Source organism: Balaenoptera ricei, chromosome 2, assembly GCF_028023285.1.
Source record: "Balaenoptera ricei isolate mBalRic1 chromosome 2, mBalRic1.hap2, whole genome shotgun sequence".
Taxonomy (NCBI): Eukaryota; Metazoa; Chordata; class Mammalia; order Artiodactyla; family Balaenopteridae; genus Balaenoptera; species Balaenoptera ricei.
The window spans coordinates 145,521,992-145,541,766 of NC_082640.1; the positions used below are offsets into that span (position 1 = coordinate 145,521,992).

At 36.6% G+C, this 19,775-nt stretch overlaps 1 protein-coding gene across 1 annotated transcript in view; it reads left to right on the forward strand.

The window, feature by feature from the left end:
- ARID4A (AT-rich interaction domain 4A) overlaps positions 1 to 19,775 on the forward strand; it is a 57,325-nt gene extending 37,550 nt beyond the window's left edge. The window contains exons 17-24 of the mRNA XM_059914314.1: positions 1,504 to 1,701; positions 4,377 to 4,461; positions 5,271 to 5,412; positions 8,379 to 9,515; positions 9,770 to 9,874; positions 13,375 to 13,581; positions 14,207 to 14,353; positions 17,928 to 19,775. Coding sequence (XP_059770297.1) covers positions 1,504 to 1,701; positions 4,377 to 4,461; positions 5,271 to 5,412; positions 8,379 to 9,515; positions 9,770 to 9,874; positions 13,375 to 13,581; positions 14,207 to 14,353; positions 17,928 to 18,031 — 2,125 coding nt within the window. The 3' untranslated portion in view covers positions 18,032 to 19,775. The remainder of the gene's footprint in view (positions 1 to 1,503; positions 1,702 to 4,376; positions 4,462 to 5,270; positions 5,413 to 8,378; positions 9,516 to 9,769; positions 9,875 to 13,374; positions 13,582 to 14,206; positions 14,354 to 17,927) is intronic.

Sequence of the window (19,775 nt, forward strand, 5' to 3'; positions counted from 1 at the left end):
GTGAATAAAGCAAGTTCTGTCTTGAAATAGGATTAGGATTAGGGAAAGTGGGAGGAAATAATTGGAGTTGAGTATAATGATGTGAGTGTAGTATTTGAAATATTTGGACAATAAATTTAAGCAAGGATAAACCACTTAAAAAGTAAGGCCTAATTACAGTTTGAAGATTTGTTAAAAATAAGCATCAAAATGTGTATATTTTATAGTAATGCATCAAACGTGTAATACACATATATATATATATATATATATATATATACACATACACACCATGTGGTTTAAAAAGCCTTTATAATTAATTGATATGTAAATGGAATAAATATTTATTTTAGAGACAGAAAATTTCAGACTTGAATATGAAGAATGATATTTCCTTTTACTAAATAAAAATTGAATATACAAACATAGTCTGTATTCTCATTCAGTAGCAGGAATTATGGAAATAGGAAACTTTTTTATTTATAGAGACTTCTGTCTTAAGTAGTTGCTCATGGTGTTTTGAAATTACCTTATCAGGATATAATTGGAAGATGCCCTTGGAAAGAAAACATTCCCACTGCTAATGGGTTATCAAAGCTTCTTCATGTCGGGTCCCCCAGTGGTCCCTGAAATAATGCCCTATGTTTATGACAGAACACAGTACCTCCTTTTAAGCTTTTTAAAACTCTTGTGACGCTGGTATGATCTTTGATGCAAATCTTTTCTGAATCCTTGCCGGGCTAATAAAGAATGTTTTATTTATAAAAATATGAAAAATATTGTTGGACCTCCCTGTGTGAATCTCCTTTATATCTGATTATCAAAACAGAGAAGAACCGATGGGAGATGTGTAAAAACAAATAGGAATCAACATAAGATAACGCAAAGCTTTGTTCTCCTGGTGCTATCCCACAGTTATAACAAGTGGCCTAATACTCAAGTATCTATTGTTTCTATGTTAGGGTGGGGAAACCTTTAAAATAGAAACTATCAATAGTTTAAAAGATAGAGTTACTAAGGTAGTTAGCCCTTGTTCATTATTTTGCCCACCAAAAAACTAGTCTTGGTTAAGAACCATTCTGAATTGAGCAGAAAGTAGTAGTAAAGTAGACTTAAAAGACATTTTAGTTGCAGGAAGTTAAAAACTATCTTTAGGTCATTTTCACATGTAAGGTGGCACTTGAGTATGAATCCTAAAGACTTTTTCAAAGCATGTTGTCCGTATTTTGCTTTATCAAAAGTGACTTATTTGACTCCACATCATCATTAACTGTGATTATTGATTGGCCTTTAAGAAGTATGGATTTGCTTTTGGTACAGTGCACCTTTACATAATAAATAAATTCCTTAGTAAGTAGTCTATAAAAATCTTCTCCTTCTCCTCCTTCTTCTCCTCCTCCACTGACATGTTATTAAGGTAATAATTAGGTTGTGACTCTTCTACATGTTGGATTCTTTTAGCGTATATTATTTTGTTTTCCATTAAGTTATTAGTAGCATTATCAATGTTATAACTTACTGCAGGGAAGAAACCGAAAGCAAATGTGACTCTGAAGGGGAGGAAGATGAGGAAGACACAGAACCTTGCCTAACAGGAACCAAAGTGAAAGTAAAATATGGACGAGGGAAAACGCAGAAAATCTATGAAGCCAGTATTAAAGGCACTGAAATTGATGATGGAGAAGTTTTATACTTGGTACATTACTATGGATGGAATGTCAGGTAAGCAAGAAATTATTTTCTTTTTTTGAAATTTCTTTCATTGGTTCAGAAAGATCCATTTAATGTTTTAAAGAACTAAAGCAAATAGTATATATGTATTTACAAAGCACATCTTGTATCTGAATTTTCCAAGATTCCTATCATTCCCACTGTTATACTAGCTATGTCAATACTTCCAGCCAAAGGTCACCAAGATCACATCTGTAGTTGAACAAGTTGGATTTACTACTCATTTTCAGTGAGGGAGAACACACAGCTTGGAGAACCACATGGCACCTCAGTTAGAGGGTGGATCTGTGAAAGCTTACAGTACCACCTTGGGGAAAAGCAATAGCCCAGGATTCTGTGGAAACATCCTGCAGGGAGCCAGGCCCATGGCTCCCAGCACTGCAAGTGGTTTTGTTTGTTTGTTTGTTTGTTTATTAAATTTATCAGAAATCAAGCCTGTATCAAGCACTGTAACAATTCTGAATTGGTTAATTAATAAAAAAAAGAATATTAGATAGGACTTAGATCTGAGCTTCTGTTAGGTGATTTTGGGGAGGGTTTAAGGAAACAGGGCTTTGCTCTAGACTGGATGCTGTCAAGAAGTGGGGGGTAGTTCTGTGATTGGTTATCTTAATTTTATCTATAAGGAGAGAAGACTAGAGCAAGGTTAATGCTATAATTGGTAAAGCAGCAGCAGTCAGGAAAAAAAAAGGACGTTTGGTCATTTCTGTGGCTTGGACAATGTTCCTGTTTTCTTCTGTGTTGAGACACAACTAGGGAGTGGTCTTGTTTTTGTCTTGATCCATTATGGCCACGGAACAGACCTGTCTGATGCCGATGTTCTGCGAAATTGTTCACATTCAACATGAGAACAACACGCCCAAGCTGTGAGGGCCAGAACAGCTCCGTAGCAACAGCAAGGCCCAGCTAATAGTACCAGGCTGGTTCCTGAATGTCAGGGACTACTTTTCTCTTTCTCCTTTAGAAAGTCTTGTGTGTTCAGTATCTCTGCTTGCCCTGTAGTTGCTTTGAGCCAGAGTGCTCCAAAATTTCCCTGCATACTCAGTGTGTGCCCTGTTATGCCTCAATTCCCTCATCTGAATTGGGGAAGACAGAGTACCTACTTTACAGGGATTCTGTGAGAAGCAGTGCTAATATCTATATTAACATGCAAAGTTAATATAATTAGCGCCTAATATAGTTAGTAAGTGCTCAATAAACATTAACTGTTTTCTTTAGTGAGGGGGAGTTTGGTTTCTGTCCTCTCACGTCATTTTAAAAGAGTATGGTTTTAATGAATAGCGTATAAAACTTTAAAATTTCTTTTCTCTTTTCTCAAACCAGCCCCTGTGCCCTTCACATTTCTGCCAACACTAAAAACAAACTTTTTCGTCCATCTCCCAGTTGTTTTGTACGTATGTACTGAATTTGGGAAGAAAGACCGTGCTTACCAACCTCGAGTCCCTGCTTTGCAGTTGCAGCCCATTGTAGCCTTCTTTTTTCCTCAGATTCTATTTAGTTCACATCCGTCTACTTTTATTTACCATCAGTGTGTCTGTTCTGCTTTCCAGAATTTCCCGCTCCTATCATCCTTCTGTCTCATTTTTTTAATGTTTTACTGTATGACTCTTCCTCACAGTCATTTTTTTATTACAGGCTCATGTTCTTCCTAACTGGTTACCTAACTGGAATTCACATGGTTAATGGGTTTTCATTGACCTTCCATACTGCTAGATATTGGGTTAGTGCAGGAGAAGATCATTTTTAAACCACAGTATAGGTAGTCATGGTACTGTGTCAGCTGAACTTGCGCATATTGGAACAGTGCCCTTCTTTTGCGTGACTTCACGGTAACTGGGTAACAAAGTGAGGGTATGGTTCCCATCATCATGGTGCAGTTCAAAGCAAGGACTGCCTGTAGTTGTTCTGCTTAAATGTTCAGATTTTAGATTTTGGTTGAGCTCTATAAATACCTATATATTCATATAATATAAAAGCTGTTATTTAGTTCTAGGAAGTTTAATTCCTTATTTGCCCCTGATTAGTAACTTGGACTATGTTAAAATCTAGAGGTGATGTCAATATTTTGGGAAAGGGGAAAATGAGGAGTTCTCAACTTGAGCTAAACAGAGTAAACTTAGGTAAAGGAAATATCTATAAAAAATTTCAGTCTTAGAGGTGATACAGCTCAGAATAAAATTTTATTAGAAATACTGGAAGCTAGAGAGAGTTCTGAGAGGAAAAGAGTTGAAAAGGACTTCATAAAATAATCTGGAACTGAGCATATTACAAACTTGAATTTACCTGACTTGTTTTGCATTATTCGGTCAATAGAATGAATTCCAGTGCAGAATCAACTTATTTCATTAAGCTCAGATGTGTGGGAGTTGTGGAAAAGAAGGCAGTTCAAACAATCTTGCATCTATTTAGAGTTTGCCTACCCTGCTATCCCTGTAAGCCTGTTTTCCCTGAGAAATTCTCTTGCCTTGCCCTGTTGGTGGCAGGTACATAAAACACCTAGTACAGTACTTGGCACACATGTTACCAGCAAACTAGCATCTGTGCCCTTCGCATTTCTGCCAACACTAGAACCAGATTCTTTAGCCTGTCTCACTGTTGTTTTTATTTGGTGAGTACATTTCAAATAAGGTATTCTTGTGAATTTTTAATATATTCTTTATTTTAAGGTATGATGAATGGGTGAAGGCTGACAGGATAATCTGGCCGTTGGACAAAGGTGGACCAAAGAAAAAACAGAAGAAAAAAGCTAAAGTATGTACATAGGTGCCATATCCTTTATGATAAGTACAGGAATTATTCATATTATATTTTCTATAAACGTTGTTTTCTCATTGTATAATCATCTTGAGTCTTTCAAAGTAATTGTGATTTTCTCTTCTACAACCCAGAAGCTTAAAAAGTAAAAAATGTAAACACATTACCACGCTGTTTCAGGAAAGGTGAAAACTGGCGACCCCTAGGGCACAGACTTCAAACACAAAGGCCTATGAGGTTCTCTAGAAAAGGGGTAAAGTAGGACTGAGAGTGACGAAGAAGAGGTCAAGTTCCTCATCTAGGGAGAATGGAACTAACCACTCTGCTGTGGGATGCAGACCCAGGGTTGCCAGATTTTAGGATTTTTTAAGAACTCTATTTTTTTAAATGTGAAATCTGATTTTTAAATGCTGGAAGCTAATACTAAACTTTAAAACATACATTGGCCAGTTGTACCCTCATGCACACCCACAATTTTCAGCCTTTGCTGTAGAGATGATGACATATCTTTCTTTTCCTCAGGGAATAGTAAGAAACAAGGGGGAGAGCTGAGTAGTGTATAGCTCTCTAATGTACTGACTCTGACCTTCACAATATAATTGCAGTGTTCCAAGTTGAAGTTGTAGAACATCATATTCATATAAGTACAAAAATATTTTAGAAAACTATTTAATTTTTATTTTTCCATAACTACAGATTAGGAGTTGACATAACAAACCTTTCTGAGTTATAATTTTCCTTGGAGAAGTAGACTGTTCATTTTTCATAGGCTGGTGCTTCTCATACATTTTGTTTTTGTTACCCAGAACAAAGAAGACAGTGAGAAGGATGAAAAGAGGGATGAGGAGAGGCAGAAGTCAAAACGGGGACGACCTCCTTTAAAATCTACTCTTTCATCAAACATGCCATATGGTTTGTCTAAGACTCCAAACAGCGACGGAAAATCAGGTACCAGAAGCGCTCACATCAATATGCTAGACAGCTCACCTCTGTCAAATGGAGTGGAAGGTGCTCAATTCTGAGAATCACTGGTTTTTTAAAAATCAATAATAAAAATAATAAAACTTCAGTTATGTGAGAGATTCATAGAAAGTCATCTAGGTTTTTTTTTTTTTTTAAGGAATCAATTTTATTTATTTATTTTTGGTTGCGTTGGATCTTTGTTGCTGTGCGCGGGCTTTCTCTAGTTGTGGCAAGCGGGGGCTACTCTTCGTTGCGGTGCGCGGGCTTCTCATTGCAGTGGCTTCTCTTGTTGCGGAGCACAGGCTCTAGGTGCACAGGCTTCAGTAGTTGTGGCTCACGGGCTCTAGAGCGCAGGCTCAGTAGTTGTGGCGCACGGGCTTAGTTGCTCCGCAGCATGTGGGATCTTCCCGGACCAGGGATCGAACCTGTGTCCCCTGCCTTGGCAGGCGGATTCTTAACCACTGCACCACCAGGGAAGTCCCTAGGCTTTTACTATATGATTTAAACTACAAAATTTGATTTGAAGAAAATGTTTATTTTGCTATATCATGTTTATTTAAAATTTAGTGATGTTTTACTTAATTAGGGATAACTTTTCTTGTTAATACCGTAGGAATATTCTTTCTTTTTTTAAAAAAATTATCTATTTTTGGCTGCGTTGGGACTTCGTTGCTGTGTGCGGGCTTTCTCTAGTTGTGGCGAGTGGGGTCTACTCTTTGTTGCGGTGTGCTCTTCGTTACGGTGCATAGGCTTCTCATTGCAGTGGCTTCTCTTGTTGCGGAGCACGGGCTCTAGGTGCGCGGGCTTCAGTAGTTGTGGCACGTGGGCTTAGTTGCTCCGTGGCATGTGGGATCTTCCTGGACCAGGGCTCGAACCCATGTCCCCTGCATTGGCAGGCGGATTCTTAACCACCGCACCACCAGGGAAGCCCCCATAGGAATATTCTATTTTAACAGAGGGTGGGTTGAAAAGCCATGCGTCCTCCTGTGTGCTGCACTGTCCTACAAAGCATGTGCCAGTGTCTCCTGTAATCTATTGCTGTTCACCTAGGGTCTTTCAATAAAGTTGTGACTGCGTTGTTCAAAGACAGGACAAACTAATGTGGTAGAGGCATGTTTTGTGATGAACATAGGTGAACATATTTTAGTCTGATTTTACCGTTTTTCCCACTTTTCTACCTTTGTATATTTTTCCATGTAATTTAAGAAATGTTAAATTTAGAAAACGTTCATATAAAAATTTCCCTCCCTTGAAGAAAAAAGCTTTTCTGAACCACAGGATTGCCATGAGCCCACCACGTGGAGAAAACGGCATCTTTCCTCCTCTTTACTGCCATCTGCTGGAAGGTTGTCATAATACACAAATGCAAGATGTCCACAAAGTGGAAGATGCCCTCTTAGATGCATGCCAATGTGCAGTGTACAGTCTACAGAACTATGCATGGTCTTGCTAAACTACTTCATAAAAGTAAAAAACTACTTTTTAAAAAAAATTTATTTTGTTTATATTTACTTTTGGCTGCGTTGGGTCTTCGTTGCTGCGTTCAGGCTTTCTCTAGTTGTGGCGAGAGGGGGCTACTCTTCGTTGTGGTGCGTGGGCTTCTCATTGTGGTGGCTTCTCTTGTTGCGGAGCACCAGCTCTAGCTGCGCGGGCTTCAGTAGTTGCAGCACGTGGGGTCAGTAGTTGTGGCTCACGGGCTCTAGAGCACAGGCTCAGTAGTTGTGGCGCACAGGCTTAGTTGCTCCAGGGCATGTGGGATCTCCCTGGACCAGGGCTCGAACCCGTGACCCCTGTATTGGCAGGCAGATTCTTAACCACTGCACCACCAGGGAAGTCCCTACTTTTTTTAACATGAGAAAAAATTCTAAATTCTGTATATGATAAAACCACAAAATAAAACTACACACCTTTTCATTTAAAAAGTACATTTAAGCTTGCTTTTTTGCACTTCTTTAGAATATGAGCACCATGTGGGTAGAATTTTTGTATTTTACAACTTCCATACCGTCTTAGAACCCTAGTTATTATTTTAAAAATTCTCTGAGTTAAAGAGAATGATTTAAGGTAGCTGGCCTATACTTTCCTGTCTCTTAATCAGAGGAATATTTAAAGTTTTGAGAATTCAAGCTTCTCATCCTGTACATTTTTTCAGAATTAAGTAGAATATCATATTCCTTTCTAAGGACACAAAATGGGCATCTCATTTATTAATCAGTACCTTCTAGATCTCAGATCAAACCACTTAACATATTAACTTCATATCTCAGTACTAGTCCTTTGATTTTTCTAGGGGTTATTACTGTAGCCTAAATACGATACTAGTAAAAATTGCAAAATAGCTCTTTTATAGAATTGAGACTAATATTTTCTATGCAGTGTATTTTCACATGGAATTTGAGGTCTCCCCTCCCCCATTTTTGGCACAAATGTATGATTTATTTATTTTTTTAATTTGTATTTTTAAATTTTATTTATTTATTTATCTTTGGCTGCGTTGGGTCTTCATTGCTGCACGTGGGCTGTCTCTAGTTGTGGTAAGCAGGGGCTACTCTTCGTTTTGCTGTGTGGGCTTCTCATTGCGGTGGCTTCTCTTGTTGCGGAGCACAGGCTCTAGGTGCGTGGGCTTCAGTAGTTGCGGCGTGCGGGCTCAGTAGTTGTGGTGCGTGGGCTCTAGAGCACAGGCTCAGTAGTAGTGGTGCACAGGCTTAGTTGCTCTGCGGCATGTGGGATCTTTCCGGACCAGGGCTTGAATCCGTGTCCTCTGCGTTGGCAGGCAGATTCTTAACCATTGTGTCACCAGGGAAGTTCTGATTTATTTTACATAAGAAATTTCTACAAGGAGGTATTCAGAGGTACTTGATTAAGAGTTTTGTCTTTGGCAGAATTTTTATTATAAAATTGCATTGGTAATTAAGATAGAAATCTTTGTAATACAGTATTTCCTCTTGCAGACTCCTGTTCATCTGATAGTGAAACGGAAGACCTTTTAGAAAAGAATTTGATGAATGAAGAACTTTCTCCTGATATTAAAGAAGAATTAGAAAAAAATGAAAGTTTAAGTGATGATAAACTAGATGAAGAAAATCCAAAGATTGCTGCACATATATTAAAAGAAAATGATAGGACTCAAATGCAGCCTTTAGAAACCTTGAAGTTAGAAGTTGGAGAGAATGAACAAATAGTACAGATTTTTGGAAATAAAGTGGAACAAGCAGATGAAGTTAAGAAAGAGGCAGAAAAATCTCCTAAAGGAAAGGGAAGACGAAGCAAGACAAAAGATCTTTCTTTAGAAATTATAAAGATTTCATCATTTAGCCAGGATGAAGCAGGAACTGAACCTCATATAGAAGCTCAGAGTATAGAATTTTCTTCATTAGACAGTAAAAACTTTTCTTCTGCTACAGAAGATGAAATTGACCAATGTGCAAAAGAAAAAAAGTTGAAACGGAAAATACTGGGACAGTCATCACCAGAGAAAAAAGTAAGAATTGAGAATGGAATGGAAATGACAAATAGCATTTCTCAAGAAAGGACCAGTGATTGTGTTGCATCTGACGGAATGAAAAACTTAAATTTTGAACAACACTTTGAAATAGAAAATGAAGGAATGCCATCATTAATAGCAGAGCCAAACCAATGCATTCAAGAATTGACTAAAGAAAAATTTGATAGTCCAGCTGAAGAAACTGTAAATACTCCATTAAAAGAAGAAGAGGATGCAATGCCTCTGATTGGGCCGGAAACCTTGGTTTGCCATGAAGTAGATTTGGATGATTTGGATGAAAAGGATAAGACCAGTACTGAGGATGTAGTAGTTGAAAGCTCTGAATCTAACTCTCTTGTTTCTATTCCACCTGCCCTACCTCCTGCAGTACAGCATAACTTTTCAGTAGCTTCACCACTTACTCTCAGCCAAGATGAGTCTCGAAGTATAAAAAGTGAGAGTGACATAACCATTGAGGTTGATAGTATTGCTGAAGAATCTCAAGAAGGTCTCTGTGAGAGGGAATCAGCAAATGGATTTGAAGCCAGCGTTGCCTCTGGTACCTGTAGTATAATTGTTCAAGAAAGAGAGAGCAGAGAGAAGGGTAAGGACTTCCTAGGGAGAAAATCAACCGTTATATTAAAACCAAAAACTAGTAAGCCAAGAGTTTTAGGAACTAATGATCTGTTAAGTACCCTCCCTCCCTCCTTCCTTCCTTCTTTACTCTCTCCCTCCCTCCCCTCCTTTTTTTTTTTTTTTTTAAACATACACGTGGAAATTCGTGTAGAGTAGATAGGTGAATGAATGTTCTTGCTCTTGATTTTTTTTTTTCTAATTCTCTCTTTTCACTTATTTCAGGTCAGAAAAGGCCAAGTGATGGAACTAGTGGATTATTGGCAAAAAAACAGAAGCGAACCCCAAAGCGAACAAGTGCTGTAGCCAAAAATGAAAAGAATGGAGCAGGTTGGTACTTTTCAATGCTGGCTTTAGTGTGGTGTTAGTACTTTCAGCAGTTTGTTGGCTTGATCATTTGTGTCAGCTTAAAACTCAATTTGGTTCATTATGTTCTGAAAAGTAGCAAATTTTCCATTAGTTTTTAATCTGAAGGTGCTTGTCAATTTTATTTAGAGCTGGGATAGCTGTGGTTATTTTTTATGCTTATTTCATTTGTATTTCTTATGTAAAGCAGTTTAATATTAGAGGAATACATTTGGGAATCTTGAACAAAAGAAAAATAACATTTGCTCTGGTAATAAAGGCAGATTAAGTTTACATTTCTGAATGGAATGTTTTCCTTTAATCTAGAAAAACTGACTTTTAAATAGTAACACAGTAAGTTTGAAATATAGGGAAATAAAATTCTTATTGAAACAAACAGGAAAATTAGTAAACCAGTAAGAATAGATTACATGAAAAACAGATTTCTGTACAATAAGGAGTAAAATTAAGTTGTAGAATATAGTAAATAGAAATAAACATGGTTGATTTTGACAAATTAAAATTTTACCTCCAAAGCATGCCTTCATACAAGCCTGAAAGGGAAATTCTAGATTACAGTAGATACATATTTCAAGGAAGGGGCATATAATTTATTTAAGATAAAAGGCATTTCAAAGAAAAACCTTTGAGCCATATTTCAAGTCCTCAGTAACCAGATATGGCTAGTGGCTGGACAAGACAGGTCTAGAGTATAGGGAAAGAGTGATGGGAGATGAGACTAGAAAGACAGCAGGAATTACAAAGGGAAAATGCGTAACTTTACAGTGGATGAGCTGGGCAGACATCACCTTAGTCAAATGAAGTGAACACCACCAGCAATGGGACAAAGTGAAATGTACCACCTGACAGGATGAAATAAGAAGAACATAGCTGCACATCTGTAATATTCCTGTCAAAGATGTATATAACCTGACTGTAATCACGAGGACTCATCAACAAATTCAAACTGAAGGATGTTCTATAAGATAACTGGCCTATAATTTTAAAAATTGTCAAGGTCATGAAAGTCAAAGAAAGAGGAACCATTCCAGATTAAAGGAGATTTATGAGGTGTGATAACTAAATGCAGTATATAATTCTCACCTGGATCCTATTGCTGTAAAGAACATTATCAGGTCAAGTAGAGATACTTGTGTGGGATCTGAGGATTAGATGATAGTAATATATCTGTGTTAATTTCCTGATTTTGATGGTTGTATTATGCTTCTTTAGGAGTGTGGTGGTTTTTAAAACATATCCACAAATGTGTTGATATGTTTCCCTTCAAGAGGCAAAGCCTAATCCCTTCCTCTTGAGTACGGGCTGAATTTAGTGACTCCCTTCTAACTAATAAAATAAAGTGGACGTGATGGAGTATGTCTTCAGAGAATAGGTCATAAAAAGCACTGCAAATTCCTTCCTGCTCTCCCTTGGATCACTTGCTCTGGGGGAAGTTAGCTGCCATGGTGTGAGGTCACTCAAGCAGTGTATGGAGAGGCCCACGTGGTGAGGAACAGAGCATATCCTGCCAACAGCCAGCAAGGAACTGAGGCCTCCCAGCACTCACTAACAGCCATGTGAGTGAGCCATCTTGGAGCATATCCTTCAGCTCCAGTCAAGTCTTCAGAGACCAGAATCTTGGCTAAAAGCTTGACTGCAACCTCACAAGATTCCCCGAGCTGGACCACACAGCCAAGCTGTTCCCAGATTCTAACCCTCTGAAACCGTGTGAGACACTAAACATTTGTAGTTTTAAACTGCTAAGTTTGGGGCTAATTTGTAGATAACTAATACAGGGAGAATGTTCTTATTTGTAAGAAGAGAACACTAAAGTATTCAAATATGGCAGGGCAACTTATCCTCGAATGGCAGAAAAACATTCTTTGGTAATTGTTCTTCTCTTTTTTGTAAGTTTGAAGATTGTCTCAAAATAAAAAGTTAAAAAGATTAAAAAGGAAAAAAAAAAGGAGATGATCAGTTTTTCTTTTTGGAAAGAATCTTTGGCTTAACTAAGGCAGTGAAAGAAGGAATGAATTAAGAGAATTGGGACATAAAATCACTAGTACTCAATTATTATTAGTTAGATACGAGGAACTGGTTAACTGACATATAGCATATAGGAGTAGCAGCAGGCCGTTGGAAGAGTAATTTAGGGAATGTTGCTTTAGAGGTACCACCTATTAGGAAAATAAGGGTCTGGAGCTTCGAAGAAAGTCTGTTTTTAGAAGATAGTTGTTGAAGGATTACAAGATGATAAAGCTGCTATGGGAGAGTTGTAAAAAGAGAAGAAAAAGGACCAGAAGTGGAATTATGTGGCATATCCCTTTAAATGGGCCAGGAAGAGCAGAGTAGAAGCAGATTAGAGATAAATGAAAATCAGTTAACACTAGTTGGTTTGAATAAGAAAGACGTTTCAAATGCAATAGAATATTCAAGTAGGATTAAAATATATTCATTGAATTTGGTGAATAGTAAGTGTTTGGGGCCCTAACAAGAGCATGGGAAGGAGACATGATTAGAAAGTATGGAAATAAGAATAACAAAGAATTTCTCTTTCATGAAATTTGACCCTAAAGAGAAGGAAAGAGGTGCCAGCTAAAGGGGGAGGTTTTCCTCTCCTTCCCTCCCTCTCTCTCTAAGGGTAGGAAAGCTTTAAGCATGTTCATAGACTCTGGAAAAAGAAGAAAGATAAAATGACATTGGAATATTTCAGAGGAGCTGGGGATAAATGGTTTCAAGAGTATAGCTGAAGAGATTAGTTTGCCCAGCATTAAGTCTCTTCTTTTTGAGGCCAAAAAAGGGAGATAAGGACAGACACAGTAGGGGAGGGGCTGGGAAAGTGAGTGTGTAACCCTCAACTTTGCCTTTTCAGTAGAAGGGAAGGTTGGCTGTTGAGAGTGAATAGGATGGAAGTAGGGTGTAGACTTTGAAAAAAAGCAGAAAAAGTTGAGAGAAAATTCTAATTTGTTATTAAGTGAAAACCAAAAAGCATCTTTAAGTACACATTTGGTGAGGAGGGATGTAGACTTGCAAACAAGTATCTGACACATTTTATATATTATACATATGTTAAAAGTTGGATGTGTATTTTGTGCTTGTTCATGTATATAGTTTGGGTTGGTCCCCTTTTGGGTTGTTTTTATGTTTTGTTTTAAACATAAATGGGGCAATACTATGCTTATTGTTTTTTAACTTTATCATTTCACCATGTATTTTGGATATTTTGCCATTTTTGTTCTTAGGAACTCTAGCTCATTCTTTTTAACAACTTTAGCACAGTATTCTATAATACTGATATATAATTCTTAGCCATTTCCCTTTTGGTGGGTATTTAGGTTATTTCCATCTTTTTATTGTTATAAAACTTAGCACATTTGTGCATTTATTTCTTTAGGATACCGAAAAGTGTAATTACTGGGTCCGTTGCATTTTAATATTTGAGATTTTTATCATTTATAACCTGAGTCAATTTTTTCTTATTATAGGACAAAGCAGTGATAGTGAAGATCTTCCTGTCCTAGACAATTCAAGTAAATGTACCCCAGTAAAGCATCTTAGTGTATCTAAGCCACAGAAGCTTGCACGATCTCCTGCAAGAATATCCCCTCACATCAAAGATGGAGAAAAAGATAAACAGAAAGAAAAACATCCGAATTCATCTCCTCGGACATATAAGTGGAGTTTTCAACTCAGTAAGAAACTTATAGAAAACTTGAATGTATATTACAAAGTGGTATATATTTTGAAATGTCAAAATAAGGAATAACGATTAGCAAATTCATTTATTTAGGTATCCTAAATGTTGTCTTATTAATAATCACTACTTATTATCTTAAATACAAATCTGTGTATTTTCATAATACTAACTTGATAAATATTGGAGAAAGCTCTCCAGTTATGGAATGAGACATGTATGATTTATATAAATTGATGAAACTTAAACACCCTTTCTTGTACTGACAATTGGAAATAACTAATAAATGAGGAAAACATCAATACAAAGACACTATTTGGATAAATAACTACAATTATAGATCATAGTTGCTGTATGTTGATGTTTCCTTGTGCTTTTCTGATTATTTCAGTAATACATCATTAAGTAATACATGTTTAGTGGAATATTTGGGATATATATAGAAATCTTATTCATGAATTTAATTAAGGTCTTCCATTTTTATAGAGCCTTATTTAGTGTACTGTTAGGTTTTAATAAACTAAAGCTTTTGTTGATTTATGAGTTGGACTTTTGATAGAACTGCCATCTTTTTTTCTCATAGAATTATTTTAAAATCCAAATTAACTTTTTTTCCCTTTTAGATGAATTAGATAACATGAACAGTACGGAGAGAATCTCGTTTCTCCAAGAAAAACTACAGGAAATCAGAAAGTATTACATGTCTTTGAAGTCTGAAGTTGCAACCATAGATAGGAGGAGAAAAAGATTAAAAAAGAAAGACAGAGAAGGTAATTTGATTATAATTTTTCTTCCCCCTATTTTTCAAATATATATCCTATCACTTTAGAAGATTTAGGTTTGCCACTTTTTAATATAGTATATATTTATTAATTGTTATCTTTAGATTCCTAGTGTTTTCTTCTTTGTTGCTATTGTTGAAGTGAGTCAACAACTGAATCAGAATGAGACTCTTGAAAGAGACTGTGAACTGTTTTACAAAATGTGTGATTTTACTAAATGTGGTGGGTTCTTAAGAAGAGCTTACTCCCTCTGAATTTCTCTCAACTGCTCAACAAACATTTATTGGCTGCCTATTAACAGGCACTATATTTGTCATTATGGGGTTCATCAAAATGAAGAGGGATATGGCTTATCCTCTAGGAGGTTATCTTGTTGGGATCATAAGTCATTTCCTAAGCAACTACTATATAAGATAGTTCAGCTTAGAACATTAATGCACACATACCATATGCCAGGCCCTCTTTCAGGTGGTGGAAGTACAGAGATGAATGAGATACAGACCTCGATCTCAAAGTCTTAACGTCTAGTGGAGCTGTATGTTGAGGGCCCTGAGAGTGATATTAACAAGAACAGGAGTTGGTGGAAGGAGAGATGACTTTGGAATAATCATGAGGAGAGAATAGCATCTGAACTGAACCTTAAAAATGTATAGGATTGACTTCTAGTTAAACATTGATATCTCATATCTACCCCAAGCCCAGGCCTCACTAAAATAATAGTAAAGAATAGTAAAAGCCCTGTACCCACAAGGACAAGAGAATGGGACCGCAGACTGACTACGGTAGACAAGAAATGTCAGCAGCATACCTTTTGGAAGCTGAGAAGCAGATGGACTGTAAGTGTCCTAGCAGATGACAGAATGCTAAACACCTGAGCCTGTGTATCCTTCTAGTGGGACAAAACAGTGAGAAGCAAGCCAATTCATACTACATCACCCCAGAAAAGCTCTGAGGACAGTGTGAGGTGTGAGGATGGAAATCGGAGATGGTTTGAAAAAGGAAGGAGAAATTGGATCCTTTCATCCCAACTTCTTTTCCCCTAACTCCAGCAGAAAATAGGAGATTAAGTTATTGGAGGCTGAGAGGGATCAACAGGCTTATAGAAAGACTCAGGGACACCAGCCATAGCTGAAGGTGAGGGTTAAGTGCTAAACCAAAAATAATGAGCTTGAGTGAAAGTACTAAATGATGAGACTCCTGTCCCTTTTCCAACCAACGATCTCATCTTCTTGTCTCTCTGAAAGCTGGTAACCAAGCTTATGCTCCTTCCTGGAAGGAGATTGGAAGTCTTCTCCTCTGGAGAAGCTGGTCAGCCCAAGGGAAGTGATCTAACATAGATACCAGTATTTGGAGGTTCCTGAACCAAAAAGCAAAATCCTTACAAATCACTGTGTGTGCACTGCCCAACATTTAAAAGCCCTGTGGCCTCATGTATAGCTTCCAGTTAGCTTTTTAATGCTCCCTCTTAAATATGGAAGCCACAAGACCAGATGTTTGAGGAAAGCCTTTACATAAAGACAGAAACCAAAATATTCAATAGAAAAAAGGAACTTGGACAATGTGCCATATAAAAACAAACTATAATTAATATCCAGAGTTACAGGAAAGATATTGCAGTCTTGAAACAAGAATATGATACTATCAATGAAATTCAGAGAACATGAAGGATCTCTTAAAAATTAAAAATACGGTATTTGGAATAAAAAAAAAATAAATAGAAGGGTAAGATAGCAAGGCTAAAGAAATCCCAGTAAAAGATCAAAGAGATAATAGGAGAGAATAACGAAGTATAGGATCTGGCTGGGAGATCCAACTTCTGAATCATAGGGTTTCTAGAAAGAGAACACTGAATAAACATAGGAGGAAGTTGTGATCAAAGAAATAAGAAAAACTTCCAGAACTGAAGGAGATGGGTTAGAAAACTGAAAGGACTCCCTGCGAACCTCTATAAAGAATGGGGGAAAAAAATCACACCAAAGCACATTATGAAATTTCAGAACCCTGTGGATAAAGGTAAGGCGCCAAAAGCTTACCATATAAAGGTCTATACAAAAAACTGGGTCTCGGGACAGCATCAGATTTCTCACGTCAGATTTCTCAATGGTGACGCTAAAAACTGGAAGCCAAGCTATTAAGATAACATGACATCCAGCAAACAAGGGATCCCACATAGGAAAACAGTAAGGAAAATCTCAAGGCGATGGCACATGGAAGCCCTAGAATGATCACTGCATAACAGGCCTACAAAGCAACTATTTCAGGAATAGGATGGAACAGGAGGGGGGGGCTCTAGGAGGGATGTCCCTTTAAGAAAAAAACAGTAAATTATCTGATAGGCTTGCCCATCTTGAGAGAAGTTTTCTATCTATGGCAGAGAGTTAGGGGATGAATTACTAATAAAATGGCCTGTGTCATATGTGGTCTTGAATCATTCTACTCCAAGTCCAGCAGTTTTCAATTGCTGGAAATATGATGGAGCAAAAGGAAAGAGATCGACCTTCCATCTTTGTCCTTTTCTTTAAAAACTGTAAATAGCAAGAAGTCTTTACAGAATTTTTAAACACAGAAAGAAGAACAAATTAATAAATTGAGCTTTTCTTCAGAGAACCTTCAATGGCTTTGAGTTTCCTAAAGGTCATATAAGTTCAGACAACTAAAAAGATGATTTTCTTATAGTCTTCTTCCTTTTTTTGTTTTCTTAATTTTTTGTGTGTGAAGTGAGTTATTAAAGTGAAACATTGAGTGACTTCTAGCACATATATTAGAATTTGTAGTAATGAGTTACATGTCATATTGGCAGTACACACATTGAGGGATGTATACTTAAACAAAAATTAAGACTTTAAGTAAAATAGGAATAATTGGGCAAAGATTAGCAGGAGATAGGAGGGCCCTGCAAAGAAAAAAGTAAAAACTAAAAAATGACAGAGCACCTGATGCATAGAGTAATGATCTTTAATCCATGCTCCATGCTCCTGGAGAGTTTTGTTAAAGTCATTTGAAGACTTTTTCTAATCACTCACCCACATTTCCATCCTGATCCCATGATTCTGATACCTGACTTAGATTACTGCTTCTTGCTTATGAGAGTTTTGTGTCCATCGGGTATATTGGGACAGGATAAAGATAGGAAGCCAACGGTTAGCTGGTTAAAAGAAATTCTCTAGGATAAGTGAATTCTTTTATGGTCCTATAATCCAGAGATAAAGCAGGAATTTGCTATAGTGAAAATTTATCTCAGGTTGATCTCGTTTCTGATTTGGGACAAGGTGAGTTTCTTTCAGGGATCTTTCAAGTAGGGATTTAAGATTTTATATCTCTTTAGTCTTTACATTTTCTGGTGCCTTTTTTAAACTGAGTTACTTAAGTGATGAGAGACTGATTCCACTCATTTGAGCCAAACAAAATTTTTGCTGACAAAATGTTGTTATTCCTTCATGCACCATTTAAGAGGACTATAATTGAAGTGAATAATGTTAAGAAATTCATTTCTAATTTGCCGGTGGCTGGGTATCTGTGTGTGATAGTTTTCAGGTCTAATGTAGCTTTTTTGATTCTACAGTGTCTCATGCAGGAGCCTCCATGTCATCTGCTTCATCAGACACTGGAATGAGTCCCTCCTCATCATCTCCCCCACAGAACGTACTTGCTGTAGAATGCAGGTGATAAATGTTTTCTCTGCCTTCCCAGCAGTTTGCGGCCAAGGACATAAATCCCAAAACCCTGAAATACAACCACAGAAAGCACTCAACTGGTTTGACATTGCTAAATATATCCTGTACACTTTTCCAGGCTGGATTGTATCTATTCCCTTCTCTTTTCTTTTTTTTTTTTCTGTTGCAAAAAAATAAGCTGATTAATAACTGAAGTTTAGGCAGCCTGCCATATTTGTCATAATTTTTCCTTTTTTTTTTTTTTTTTTCGTTTTTTTGTGAAGATAGAAAAAGGGCACTTAGCAAATTTGAATTTGTATAATAAAGCTTTCAGGTGTTATAGAAATCATAGACAAGCAAGTGCACATGATAAACATCAAAATACCCAGCTAAATAGTTACTGCTGCACTTTCACTGAGATGTATTTGAACACTTGGTGAGTAGGGGGTTTATGTTGTGTTTTTTTATTGTTGTTGTTGGTTTTCTTTTTTTTTTTTTTTTTTTTTGTGGAAGCACTTGCTATTTAGAACTGCCAAAGTATATGTTCAGCAGTGTGCCCAGGTTTAAGGTGTAAATGGGACAAAATAAATTGTGAAAGGAAGTGTAGTTGACTGAAAACTACAGTTGTAATAAGTCTTCCACTTTTTATAGGATTTTTGAGCACACAATTATGCAAATATTTTAATGTTTATTAATGTTTACAGTGGAATTGTGAATAAGTTTTCAGTGGACTATCTTATCCCTTGACAAAAATATTTTGTCTTTTTTCTATGTAATTTCAGAGTTTTTATTTTGTTACAAAAAGACAAAAATGAAATATATAACAACAATGAAGTTATTTAACAAGATTTCTAAAGCTGAAAATTTTGTGTAAAATAAGGTATTATCTTGCAACTTGTTAAATATATTTATTCAGACATTGGATGTTGTATTTTTATGTATTTTTTAAAATATTAATAAAATTGAAAAAAAGAAAATTCTAGGTTAATTCACTCTTCGAATGACAATAGCTCTCAGCTGTCCCTTTTACAGGAGGTTGCATCCAGCGGCTTTGCCTGTACTGAAGGGAGTCTGTCTCAGTCCTTCAAACAGTGTAGAACTATAAATGGGCATCTGGATCATTAAAGTACGTCCTCGTTTAGAAACTTTGGCAGTCCTAGTATTTAAACTGTTTTGAGGATCAAATTTTTGGTTGCCCTTAAGATATTTTGTCACAGTTTTTATGTTTGCTATACTGCCGAATAAATTTATATCTCCCAAAGTTGAGATGCAACAACTAAGTAAAGCAATTATGTATGCTTTGTTTGTGAATTGTTTCACAGACTGATACATTTTGTAAATAATTCTTCCAAAACCATGTATTTAAAGCAGTTTTGCCATATACATTATGTAAAAAGGTGATTTTTTAAAATCAGTTTTTAAATTCATGTTTGTACATTGAAAGGGGTTTTTTTTAAACCTCCTTTCCTGTGTTTAATATGCGTAGAGTAATAACCTAGACGCTCTAGACTGTATATCAGGATCTGATTTACAAGAACAGAGTCAGAGCCAAACACTAGTGATGGCATAGCATTACTGAAATCATTGTTTCTTAATTTCATTTTACCACATTGTGAACTTGTGATTCAGATTCCTTCCATTTTCGCAGAGAATTAAAAACAAAAAAGTACTCTTGTAAAATGCACTTTTCTGTCTTTTCTTTGCAAAGCAGAAGTATTTCAATGTAAAATAAAAATGGAGCTCAGTGGGCAGTATTA